Raw genomic sequence first — 13148 nt, 5'->3', positions numbered from 1 at the left:
TAAGTCATCATCCTGGATCCTGCTCACACACTGAGCCCTGTCCCTGCTCACACACCAAGCCCTGGCCTTGGTCACATACAAGTCCAGACCCTGATCACACACTGAGCCTTGATCTGATTCTGGCTACGCTTTGTGCTCTGACCCTGGTCCCACACAGCTTGGATCCTGGTCACAGACTGAGTCCTGATTTTGGTCATTTACTGAGCCCTGGTTCTAGTCTAAACTGAGCCCTCGTCCTAGGCCTAGGCTGAGCTGTGATCTCCATCACACACTGATGCCTGTTCCCTTTCCCTGGCCCTTCCTATTTCTAGAACTTTGTCCAGATCATCAGCAACCTGCTGGCGGAGGAGAACCGGGACAAGTGGGAGGAGGCGCAGTTGGTATGTGTGGAGGTCTGGAGCCCCCGTGTTAGCCACGGGATCAGGATAGGGGCAGGCAGCTCTAGGCTTCCTACATCCCAGGCCAGCCATGGTAGGGCCTGGCTTTGGTAGACTTTGTTTCTCCATCCATGAAAGGACAGTGGCTCTTCCCTGGGGCTGAATGAGGAGAACAGGAACTTTTGTTAACATCACTGAGCACGTCCAGAAGAGGGGATGTGGTGACTCTCCCCAACCGCTCTCCTCCTTCCAGCTGACCTCAAACCTCTTATCACACTAACCCCAAGGCTGTAGCCCTCATGGTGGGTATTTGGAACACTTTTCCTTCCTACAGTGTAGGAGCCCCTGCCATGTGCCCAGCAGCAGCTCTGGGCCTCTGAGCTTGTGGGTAAAATGCAAATGGGCACTCAGAGGTCAGCAGCCTGCTACCCTGCTTTGCAAGGGAATGACCCATAGGGCCCAGAAAAAAAGAGACCTCAGAGGAGGGGAGGAGGCAGGAGGACAAGGGAGGGCACAGGCACCCCCCCACAGCTTGAGCCCCTCCACTTTTCCCTACCCCAGATGGGTCCCAATGCCAAGGAGCTCTTCCGGCTCGTGGAGGACTTTGTGGATGTCATCGGCTTCCGCATGAAGGATTTGAGGGATGCCTACCAGGTGACCGACAATCTGGGTAAGCTCCCCCCACGGCCTGGTTCCATGCTTCTGGATTTCTGCCTTATTTCTCTCATCTGTAAGGAAGCAATGACCCCACCCTTCTGCAGCCTCTGATTGGCATTACTTACTAGCCTGGGGCTTCGGTCAAGTTCAGAGGGTTCCTATCAGGAGCGCTTTGGGACCTGCTCTGCATCCCCCTGAGGATGTGATCCAGCCTCCCATCTGAGTCTTCATCTTCACTAGTGCCCACTCTTCCAGCATGAGGCCCCTGTCCTCTGGCCTTGGAGTCCCCACTCTGCCCTAGACTGACACCTGTCTCCTCTCTAATTCTCTCCCCTACCTCCACCTCCACCAGGTCAGACTGGCCCTTTGCACTTCAGGCTGACTTTACCCTTCTTCGTCACTGGGCCTCTTGCTTACCTGACCCTCCAGCCTAGGCCCCAGGCTCCATCGGCCTTCAGTGCCATGCCTTCCCCAAAGCTCCCAAAAGCTTCAGTGTCCATGTGAGCCTGAAATCCCAGGTTTCTAAAAGCCCAGCTCACAGGACCTAGGAGTCACATGTTTCTGCCTCTCTACCTCCCTGCCTTCCGCCCACAGGGCCATCTTTCAGAGGGTTGCGGTCACACTCATCTCTCCCTTTGCTTTCTGCCACTTCTGGATTCTTCCCTCCCTGCCCTCTCCTCTCCTTGGGACATGTCCCTCTTTTTCTTGTCCTCTGCAGAAGGCTTGTCTGGCTACTCTGTATGGGAACATCACCCCACTTTATTGCCACTACTGACAGGCCATGTCCCCATTCCGTGAGCACCCCAGAGGGCTCTGCTGCCCACACAATCTCCTCAGCACCTGTAATGGCCCTGTGTGCAGTTGGGACCAAAAATATGTGTCAAATGAGGTGGTGTGCTCATTCCCTGGGAAACTCAGCACTGAGAGCCAGCTGGGTGCTGATATTCAGAGGGAGGCTTGTCTCTGTTCCCATGGCCTCTGGTAAGGCAGGGGCATGCCGTCATGGTCCCAGGAGGGCAGGGCCAAGTGGGGAGGCTGCTGAACCTGGCCAGGCAGAGTCGGTGGGACAGAGCAAGAGGACACAAGGACCGTGCCTGGGGTGCATGGCCTGGAGCTCAGCAGCTCCCTCTCTCCCTCATCATTACAAGTAACTCCAGGCTGTGGCAGAAGTTGAAGGGTGGAGTGTGTACCCAGGAAGCATGGATGGAACTGGAAAAGCTACCTCACTTCCTGGGGCCCTCCCTTTGTCTCTCAGCCCTGTCCCCTGGCCCTTGGATCACTGGGCCAGTGCACATGCGCTGGAGGGAAGTGGGGTGGCAGGCAGGGAAGTCCTCCAGGATGTTCCCTGAGGTGGAGAAGGGACCATCCTGCTGAGGTTGGTGCTAGGCTGGAGCCTGGTCCTGAGTGAGCTGGGAGAGCCCCCAGGGACTGGTCCGCTGCCTGGTGGAGGCTTGCCAGGCTGGGGTACAGGACAGTGGCATCCTACTTTACTACACTACCCAGAATTCTCCCTCCACACCTGCTGCTCCTCCCCCACCAAGGCCTCCCACCCAAATAGAGAGATCTCATGCCTGAAGCTCAGTCACCCACCCTCCTTTATAGAGAAGAGTGGGTCTCAGAGCTGACTCATGACCCCAGTGAGGTAGGGGGATGGTAGGAACCAAGATGGCTGTCTAGCTCCTGTAGATCCTTCTGTGCCCACACCTTTTCCTGACCACGGTGGCTGAGTCTGAGCCTCGGTACTAACCAGGCCAGACAGGGCCTGGTCGGATCTGAATCACCGAGAATAAGATTTCCTATAGGGATTCTGGCCTGATGTCTCATACAGTCCCCACCAGCCAGCCCTAGGCTCTGGGGTTTCCTCTCACCTGGGAGTAGAGGCCTGTGGAGGATCTAGTGCGTGTGGGGCCTAGGGTCTACAGGCTTGGAGCTCGTGTGTAACAGCAGCCTGGCTGTGTGGACCTTGCCCGCCCCTCGCCTCAGAAAACTTGTACCATCCTCCTGCACCAAGGCCTGCTGCCTGGGTCCCAGCTGACTGCCACTCCAGGCGAGTGATGCTCTGTTTGTGTTGCTCTCCCCCGCCTTAGTGCTCAGCATCCACAAGCTTCCAGCCAGTGGGGCCACCGACATCAGCTTCCCTATGAAGGGCTGGCGTGCCACAGGAGACTGGGCCAAGGTGCCAGAGGACAGAGTCACCGTGTCCAAAAGTGTGTTTTCCACAGGGTTGGCAGGTGAGGCTTCCGAGTGGGATTGGCCTGTTAAGAACCAGGGTCCCAGAATCTGAGGATCGTCAACCTGGGATGTGTCTTGTAGGGTTTTGCGTGTTGTCTCCAGTGACAGGGAGCATCCCTGGTACACCTCGTTATTCCTGAGGTCATCTCTGTGCAGGAGCCTCTTCCTTTCCTCCATAGGAGAGTGCCTGGGACACTAAGCCAGAAGTATAAGCAGACTGGAAGGGACTGGGTGGATCACACAACAAGGACATTGGTTCCCAGGGAAAGAAATGTATCTTGCTTCCCCATATCTCTTGTGGGGCCCCTTGGGGAGACTATCTAGTTCTCTCTACCCATGTAGATCCAGACTAGTACCCCAGATCCCAGGTGCACCTCAACATCTGTGGTGGAATAGACTTTCTCTTGTTGGTACCTTGGATGTGACCCAGTAGATGGGACTGTGGGGACCATTGGGATGAGGTCCAGGCTACTGGACAGTAGCAGGGTTGGGGTAACACATGCTTCCTTCCAGAGGCCGATGACTCATCCGTGTTCGTGGTTGGTACTGTGCTCTACCGAAATTTGGGCAGTTTCCTGGCCCTGCAAAGGTAGGTGTCATGGGAAGGGGATAGCTAGCCTGGGTTCCTATGGGAGGTCAGAAAGAAGCTGGTGGGTTGGGCATGGTGGTGACTGGTAGTGTGGGACAAAGCACTCCACTGGGATGGAGGGCTGGGGTACAGGTCTGGCTCAGCGCCATTCCACACCTCTGACAGCCTTTGATGCTTTGATGTCCCCAGGAACACTACTGTCCTCAACTCTAAGGTCATCTCCGTGACTGTGAAGCCCCCACCCCGATCTCTGCTCACGCCCTTGGAGATCGAGTTTGCCCACATGTACAACGTGAGTGCTGCCCATATGCGTAGGTACACGGGCACTTCCATCAGTTCTGAGTGCATCCCTGCACATCCTTCTCGGGCACAGTCCAAGTGTTCTCATCTAAATTCCAAGTGGGGAAACCAAGTCTTAGAGTTAGGGACTCACCCAGGGCCACACAACGGGTTCACGTAGATAGTAAAATTCAACCCCTTTCGGACCTGCCCCCTGACTCTAGCCCACTCCAGACCCTGATCCCTGAAAGGGATCCGCTCGCAATTCCCTGTGCCCACGGCTCAGGATCCTCGGGAGCTGTGTGACAGGCCATCCACCCCAAACTAAGTCTCCAGACTCCCTTCCCAGTCCACACTGCTGGGAGCATGTGAGAGCCACCTTCTGCCAGAGTCAGGGCTGACCAGCAGGCCATGTCATTCAGGACATCTGGGATGGCCGAGCCAAAAGCATCCTTCCTAGATTCCCAGGACTCCATCCCACTACTGCTGAGCAACCCTGGCAGGTCCCCAGCTCCAAGAATTCTTTGATGGGCACAAGGAAACTGGGGGCAGGGAAATCAGCCCTCTCCTATGACTTTTCAGAGACTAGAGCTGAGGCCCCTGCAACTCGTTGTTTCTGCTTCCCGGTGGGTTGAGTAAGAACCCCAGAGGAGCAAGGCAACAGCATCACTCAGCTAGAACATGGCAGTGCCAGGCCCCAGGCCTCAGACCAGAGGTGTGGGAAGCCTCAGGAAGAAACCAAACCTGTCCTTTCCTCCTGTGTGGCCTTGGGGGAGCTACTTACCTTCTCTACGTCTTGGCTTCTTTCCCTTACCAAACAAGAACAAGTAACTCTCATGAATGCTCAGGGCATGGAGCTACTGTGAGCATAAACAAGCCCCACCGTGGCCGCTCCCATCTCTCCAGCGCTGAGCCCAGTCAGTAGCCCTCTCGGGGATGGTGCCCTGCGATGCTCTCACGGTACTGCTTCCAGGACCAAGGACAACAACAGCGCCTCTTCTCCTTAGGAGCATCTAGCCCCTTCCCCTTCAGACAGGGCTTTGTCCTTCAGCCCAGCTCTGTCATGGGGTCTGAACCAGAGAAGGCACAGGAACTGTTTGAAGCCATGTGTTGGGCATTGGTGGCGGGGAGGGGGTGTCAAGCCAGGTCTAACTAACCTTGATCCAGTCTTCTCTGCTTGAATTTAGTATTTTATGTCACATGATGCAGTCTTGGGGGATGGCGCCAGCAGCATAGGTAGTGCCCCCATGAATGTATTCAGTGACCCAGGCTATGACTAAAGGCGGCAGTGGTCCTGACTCCTCTCTCTCTCTCTTAGGGAACCACCAACCAGACTTGTATCCTGTGGGATGAGACAGATGGGTAAGTTCTTTGGGGCTTGGTGGCCCCAGGGCCCCCGGGGTAGCGGGAGAACTTGCAGTGTGGTCGGTTTTAGGTAGTGGTGCCACTGTTCCCTGGTCCCTTGTCCGTGGGTACACCTGCATGGCTCTCCCCTTCTTTCTGTCCAGGTCTATGGCCAGCCATCCTTATTATTCTAGGGAAGTCCATGGCTCAGGGGAGGAGGGGCAGCGAGGTGTGTCCTAGCTAGATGCTGAAGTGGGGGCAAGCTGTCCTGTCCTAGGTTGGGTTTGGAGCAAGAGCAAGCATTAAAAATCAGAAATGTGTCTGTGTGGACTAAAACAGAATTGGGGTTGAGGATCCCGAGACTCCAAATAATCAGTCGGGGCAAGGACCCCAGGTGTCTCTAGCAACATCGTATGACCCTGGACCCTGAATTCAGACTTTTTTCAAGTGCATAGGGGCATAAGCCTGCTCCGGGGCACTGTCACAGACTGTAGCCTCTTGACTGGAATAAGATCCCACGTGAAGTGACAGGGAAGTGAGAAGGGGCCTCCTGAGGGGGAGGAAGTATGTAGAAGGCTGGAATAGTGTTCATGGAAGCCAGGAAGGTCGCTGTGCTTGCAGTGAAGGTTTACAAACTGGAGGCCTGGTGGTGGGCTGTGCCTGTGGGCCTTGGTGTGTGCTTAAGATCGTTTGGTTGGAAGAAGGTACAGAGACCTTGTTGTCTTCCCTGGGCCGAGTGCCATGAGAGCTCAAGTGGGCCCAGGCACTGTCAGGTGTGTACCAAGCCCCAGTGCTGCGGGCTGTGTGGTGATGGATGTGTCCCAGGCAACAGGAATGGTCCCCCGAGTGACTGGCCTGGGAAAGGAAGAAGGTTCCCAGAGAGGTGCAGTCAGGGCACCAGCAGGGAGGCTTGAAAGGCTCAAGGAGTCTGGGAAAGCATGGGCCGAAGGCATCATGGAGAGGCAATGGTAGGAAGCAGTGAACTGTTGTGTGGGAATAGTTATCTACCAGCCATCAAGTGACCATGACCACTGGTAACTGTCCTGTGAGATCCCAATCCTCATTTCTTCCATGCCAGGGAAGAGAAACAGTGCATAGTTAAAAAAAAAAAAAACAAAACTGGTCCAAACCAATGTCAAGTCCTGTCCTACACCAACAGGGTTCCGAAGGCTTTGCAGTAGTGTGGTACCTTTTTGAACAGGGACATGGTGGTCTCTGTATGTACATGTTGTGATTTCAACACAGAGTTCCAGCAAGCTCTGTGTGGCGCATGACAATACTTGTGGTGACAAGTATCTCAGCAGAAGGAATAGCCATTGCCAAGGTAATGTCATGAATGCAGAGCCAGGCCATGCTGCCTCACCTGCAGGACATGGGCCTGTGTGCTGCGGATGTGACACCAGACTGAGATTCCTGTAGCCTGGAAGGCCAGCCTTAGGGTGTGTGTGTTCTTGTTGTCTATGGATTGCTGCTGGTGTTGTGAGTGACATGTGCTCTTTGGATAGGAGATCAGAGACAGATGCAAAAATGAAAAGTGAGAACGGTTCTCAGTTCTTGGCTTGCAGCTTCACCCTGGGACTGCCATGGGCATGTTGGGGCTTTGCAATTCACAGCTGGAAGTGACCCCTTGTGGGGACAGCCAACCTGTTCACCTTCTTAGTCCATATTGGTGCCCTGCAAAGCCCTCCCTCTTGCTAGTAATCAAGACCAGCCTCCTAGTGGGGACAGCCCCATCCATGTTTCTGACTTCTCTGGTGAGTCAAGGACACTGTCCCCTGCCAGGCCATAACCCATCAGACACCCCTTGAGTTGAGTCTCCCATTCTTGGAGCTGGCAGCTGCCTGATACTGGATGGGGTCAGGGCTGTTAAACTACCATGGCGAGCCCTCAGATGTTACAAGTTAGAGTGGCCTCCACCAGTCCTGTCTCTGTGGGCAGTGACCTCAGTCACCCTAAGCATGCTCTACCCCAGCCATAGAGAAGTGGATCATGGAAGGTCAGGCCCCAGGACAGCAGAATAATACCTATAATTCAGTTGAGTGGCCCGTGCCTAAGTGGAGACACAAGTCCCCCCCACCCCCACCCCATTGATTTACAGGTCGCAAGGCCTCCAAAGGCTCTAGCCAGACGAAAACCCAGTGGTGGTTGAGGAGACTGCTCGGAGCAGGCAGTTAGAATCCTTAAGCTGAGGCTGGAGGGAGGCTGGATGGTGGATAGGCTGGCTTCTGTAACTTCCCCCGGCCCTGGTCACTCCTCTGCTCTCCATTGCTCTCCGTTGTCTCTTCATGTCACAACTGGTGGTGGCTATTGCGTTTGCTGTGATTGTGGCTTGTGAACGTGAGTGCTCCCCCTTTCGTGAGTGCTCCCCCATTGTCTAAAGTGGGATGAGTGGCAGAGCGCTGGCCCACTTCCACCAGTGCCTGTCGGCCAGTGTGCCTGACCTGCCTGCTGTGCGGCCTGTGCTTGCCGGGGCTTGGCTGAGGAGAGGACTAGGGACCAAGGAATGGCCTGGCCACTAGGGGGAGAGGAGCACTTCCTGTGACTGTCACCAGATAAAGGGTAACCATTTGATACTTTGTGACGCATAATCAAATCATCCTAAACTAGGGTAGAGCCCATCCCTAGTCGGAAGTGGACTGAGACCAGACACTAGTCATACCCTGAGTCCTGACTCTAACTGCGACATTGAGCTATAACTCTGGTCAAATGCTGCTCATGGTCACAGGTTAAGCTTGCTGGGACCCTGGTCACACACTGAACCCCAGTCCTGCTCTGACGTTAAATGCTGACTCTCATCGCAAACTGAGCCCTGACCCTGGTCACATGCTTAGCACTAGTTCTGCACATGAACTGAGCCTTGATCCTGGCCATACACTGAGCATCGATCTGGCTCACACACTGAGTACTGACCCTCATCAGACTCTGAGTACTGATCCTGATCACTTGCTGAGACCTCACCCTGGGCACACACTGAGTCCTGATCCTTGTCACACACTGAGCTCTGACCACAGCCACACTCTGGATGCTGACCCTCGTATCACACACTAAACCCTGATCTTGGTCCTAGGCTGAGCCCTGTTCCTTGTCTCTGTTGGAACCACTGTATTTGTTGACATTCATTCCATGTACAGCACATGCTTAGAGGATCACCCTGTCGTTTACATGTGATAGTGGGCAGTGTGGCATGTTCATGTGGAGGACAAGCCAGAGGCCTCCACCTACAGTGTAGCTTCTTCTCCCACCTTCCCTCCAGGAGGGAAGACGTCCACATTGGAGACATCTGTCTAGGCTCCTTAAACGTTTGTTCAGAGCCTCTGATGTGACACTAGTCCTTCATGCAGTATCTGTCACCCATGTCCCTGAATCTGGGTCTTGAACTGTAGGTTGGCAATAGGGTTCAAGAGTTCTGTCTCTTACCCCCTATAGAAGCCTGGCCAGTGGCTGTGAGAGCCTGGGGTAAGAAGTGGGGAGGAAGGGGGCTATCCTTACTGTAATATACTACTCATGCTGCATCCCCACAGGGCCCTAGCTTTGTGTGCCTCCACTGAGAGGGGCAGTGACAGTCACCTGTGTATTTCCAGAGTCTTCTGCTACCGGTTAGAATGAGGAATTATTCGCGAGCGGGTGTAGGCAGCAGGAAGCAAGGCTGGGCGGGTGAGTAGGTCATGGCAGGCATTGCTAGGCAAAGAGTGAGCAAGGTAAGCTGCTCAGGAGTGGGGCGGAGCAAGGTGTGGACTGTGGGGGTACGGGGTGAATGACTGAATGGAGATGAGATTCAGAGGACAAGCAGGTGCCTGAGGAAGAGGCCAATGTCATAGGAAGCGGGCAGAAAGAGCACAAGGGCCAGCTTCTTCTGGCTACTCTGGCGGGTGGGCAGAGCACCGCAGTGATGGATGGTCATAGCAACTGAACTCTGTCTCCCCCACCACCCCCGTGCACGAAGGCCAGAGCTCCAACCTCAGGCATTGGCATTGCTGTCCTTGTCCACAGAGTGCTTCTTTCCAGATTCTAGATCCTTTCCTGGGTCGACTGCCAAGTCCCACTAGGTCCACCCATGTCTCTCAAAGAGCTTCCTACTGCACTGTCCTTTGTCAACCAGGTTCACCGCCAAAGAGCCTAACCGAAGGCTCGGAGGCACCCACTGGGCCCAGTACTACCTCAGGGACCCTTTCTGAACACTGTCAAAAGCATATCTTTTAAAAATCTGCCCCCTATTTTTGTTTGTTTATTTATTTGTTTGTTTGGTTGGTGGGGTTTTTTTTGAGTCACATTTTTTTCTGTGTAACCCTGGCTCACAGAGGAAAACTGATGCCCAAATTACAGCTGCTACCCTTAAAACATGGCTGAGCAGGGGCTTCGGAGTGGGTGGAGGGTTTGAGTTGGGGCAGAACAGAGAGGCTTTTCCACCGTCCTTTGCTACTTCAGGGAGTCATTTACTCTGCAGATCCCCACCTTGCCCCAAGGTTCTGGACTTCTATCTGCAGTGTCCCCCCAAGGCTGACCAGTAGGACTCGTGGGCTCATAATGCCCACTTTAAGCAAACCTGGCCTGTACCTGCACAGAGGTCTTTGTCTGACCACCTGGTTACACGGGCAAGCTTCCATCATGTTGAGCCTTGGTTTCTCCATCTGTGAAATGGACTGTTGCCGTGGTTGACAATGTGATGGATGTCAGGATGGTCCCAGAGGACAACAGTAAGCCACGTGGACACAGTGCCACCTCACAGCTCTCCGTACTGACTGGAATGCACCTTGGCAGGAGGGTGTGGAAACCCAAGGCCACAGTATGGGGGCGGGTGGAGACCCAGCAGGGTGCAACTGGACTTACAGCAAGTGGTCCAAGGAGAGGGAGGGAGGGAGGGAGGGAGACAGAGAACCTGTAGGGCAGGGTGGTGGCCGTCCCTTTCTGTGATCCCAATACCTCTTTTTAGGTGTGGAGACCAGGCTCTCTGTCCTCAGAAATGACCTAGTAGAGGTAGAATTGGCGAGTATGGGTCCTGTTTTCAGATTGCAGGGCATGTGGAAAGGCAGGCACGGGAGAAGGAGGCTTGAGTGATGTGGGAACCTGCTCCTGGCCCTTGCCTAGAAGTGGTGGGATGGCGAGTCAGCTGGGTCAGATGAGCAGCACGGTGAGCAAGGAGGGTCGTTGGCGCAAAGGCAATAGAGCACTTTAACTGGCTGACTGCTCTTACCACTCCAGCCTGTCAGGGAGCACACTGAGGCTTCTGAGAAAGTGTCCTCCAGGGTGTCAAGCTAAAGACTGCTGAATTCTGGGGACAGTGTCTATCCTGCAGACAGGCTGATGTTGCCGGCAAGGCAGCATGCCCGTGGCGAGCAGGTGCTCACTGGTTCCTATGAAGGAGGACATGTTGGGTAAGGCGGTGCTGCCATGCTATAAAGCTTCGGCTGGGGCAGATGGTCTCAGCATCAGCGATACACACTGCTGACTGCCTTGGTAGGCATGGTGATGATGTTGGTGCTGGTGTGGGTGATGCTGGCGCTGGCCTGGGGATGTGGTGGTGAGGGAGGAGGATTGTGTAATGTCTAGGTGATGGGGAGTGGATTGGGTTGCTGGAGTCGGTGCACTGAGTGGGAACAGTGGGGGACAGAGCGGCGAGAGGGGCGCTGATGACAGGGTGGTGGTGGTCATGGCTCTGTGGTCTGTGATGCTGCTGGTGGTGAAACAGTGTTGCACCATCCTTCGTGATGGCGCTGTTGTGGATGGGAGTGAGGGTGGCATGGCGGGGCATGTTGATAGCATAGTGAGAGGTAATGGTGGCGGCAGTCCTTCTGTTGGTGATGTTGGGGTGATGATGATGTGGTGATGGTGGTCATGGTGATGGCATTGACAACGTCAGACGCATGTGGAAGTCACAGAAGTGGTGTTGGCAATGTGGGACTGGCCATGCAGGTGATGATCACTACATGATGGCCACAGAGGAGTGTCAGCAACCTGGTAGTGGCCATGGAAGTAGTATTGGTGATGCAGCAGGGGTTGTGGATATAGTGGCATGATCTGGCTGTGGTTATGAAGGTGGTGGTGGTGGTGGTGGTGAGGTGGTGGGTATGGATGTGATATCAGAGATATGGTGATTATGCAGGGGGTATCAGTGGTGCAGTAGTGGTTGTGGAGGTGGCGGTGATGACACGGTGGTTGTGGTGGCCGTCAGGGTCGTGGTGGTAATGATTTGGCAGAGGCTATATGGGTGGCAGGAATGGTGGCAGTAGCTATGGAGGTAGTGATGGTGACATGGCAGTGGTAATACGGTGGTAGCTGTGAAGCTGTTTGTAGCTGTGAAGCTGTTTTGGTAACATGGAAGCAGTGGCAGAGGTAGTGGGAGAATGCTGGGGTAGGGATGGCGGCTGGTGGTAAAAACTTACTGACTGCAGATGCTATTGACCTGGGTTTGTTCACTGTCTTGGTGGTGGTTCTGAGGGTGAAGGTTGTGGGCATATGCATTGTGGGAGGAGGCTGCATCTGGAAAGATTGGCAGACTACCTCTGGGTACCATCTCCCTTCCCCTATGGCACAGGTCATGAGTCAGGCCACAGTAACCATATGCATGTATGTGTCACACCATAGGTATGGTAGGGCAAGTAGGAGAGGAAGGCTTACACATGGAAGTCTGAGATGTCTTGGAGATGAGGCTAGACCAGCTAGGGTGGGCGTGAGGTGTGCATCATCTTGAACTGGGGGAATACCATGAGGGCCCAGAGCTCGGCAAGGGTCTAGTTCAGCTGGCATCAGAATGCTAGCTCATGAGAGCTGTGGAGTCTTGGCAGTGCCCTCATGACTGGCGTTGGGGGCGTGACAGGCCAGGTGGATGTGTCTGTCGGAGCCATAGACAGGAGCCTAAGAGAGAGGCAGGGGTTTAGGGCAGGTATCAAGTACCTTCCTGAGCCAGGCAGAGTCAGCTGGACCCTGTTCAACAGGCCAGGTCACTTTAGTCAGGCTGTGGAGCCAGTGTTCACTGTCCTCAGGTTCCTCTCTCTGTCCCACAAACAGCCATGACCTATGGTGTCCTGCCTGAGTAACCCGAGAGGAGCCCCTAGGCATAGAGGGGGACAGTCTGAGACCAGAAACCCCAGTGCAGAGTGTCTGGCGCCAGATGGGAGAGAAGAAGAGATTGGTGTCTGGGTGCTGGGAACAGGAGAAGACTCAAAGGCCCTGCACAGACTTGAGGTGCAAAGAGGGGCTCAGATGGCGCCAGCTTCATAGTTAAGGGCACCAGAGCACAGGATTTCGGAAGCCTAGGCCAGGACTAGAGTCTCAGAAACAGGTCAGGAGGAGTGCCAACCAAGCAGCAGGATGGAGTAGCCAGACAGAGGTCGGACACGGGAGTTCAGCCCTCACAGGAAGAGCAGACAGAGAACTTGGGCATTCGAGCAGGCCTTCCAGAGGCGGCAGCATCTGTCTCAGTGCAGAGTGAGAAGTCGGTAGGTGGGGCAGGGAAATGGGCACTCCTAATGGAGGAAGTGTGACTAAACAGGCGGGCTCTGGGGTGGCGATGGATCAGGGAGTTGATTTCTGGGGTGCAGGTTGACATTGGCTCGTGAAGGAGCTCCAAGGCACAGTTGAGATCGTCTTAGCTGCAGAGGCTTCAGCCCCACCCCTGCCCAGAACCTAAGATCCCCCACTGGGGTGCGCTGTGCCCACTCCTGGCTGTTTTA

The 13148-nt window shown here is 54.8% G+C and overlaps 1 protein-coding gene across 4 annotated transcripts in view; it reads left to right on the top strand.

Moving 5' to 3' along the window:
• The window catches only part of Adgrb1 (adhesion G protein-coupled receptor B1), a 70044-nt gene that overhangs the window by 27436 nt on the left and 29460 nt on the right, over window positions 1–13148 (top strand). For all 4 annotated transcript variants that reach the window (XM_041672620.1, XM_041672619.1, XM_041672622.1 and 1 more), the window contains exons 12-17: window positions 312–380; window positions 939–1047; window positions 3122–3265; window positions 3780–3855; window positions 4045–4147; window positions 5453–5496. In XM_041672620.1, coding sequence (XP_041528554.1) covers window positions 312–380; window positions 939–1047; window positions 3122–3265; window positions 3780–3855; window positions 4045–4147; window positions 5453–5496 — 545 coding nt within the window. The remainder of the gene's footprint in view (window positions 1–311; window positions 381–938; window positions 1048–3121; window positions 3266–3779; window positions 3856–4044; window positions 4148–5452; window positions 5497–13148) is intronic.

This window comes from Microtus oregoni, unplaced genomic scaffold, assembly GCF_018167655.1.
Source record: "Microtus oregoni isolate MIOR12 unplaced genomic scaffold, Mior012 000022F_ref0000154, whole genome shotgun sequence".
NCBI lineage: Eukaryota > Metazoa > Chordata > Mammalia > Rodentia > Cricetidae > Microtus > Microtus oregoni.
Note: the sequence above shows the minus strand (reverse complement) of the source record. Positions and strands in the feature narration are given on the sequence as shown.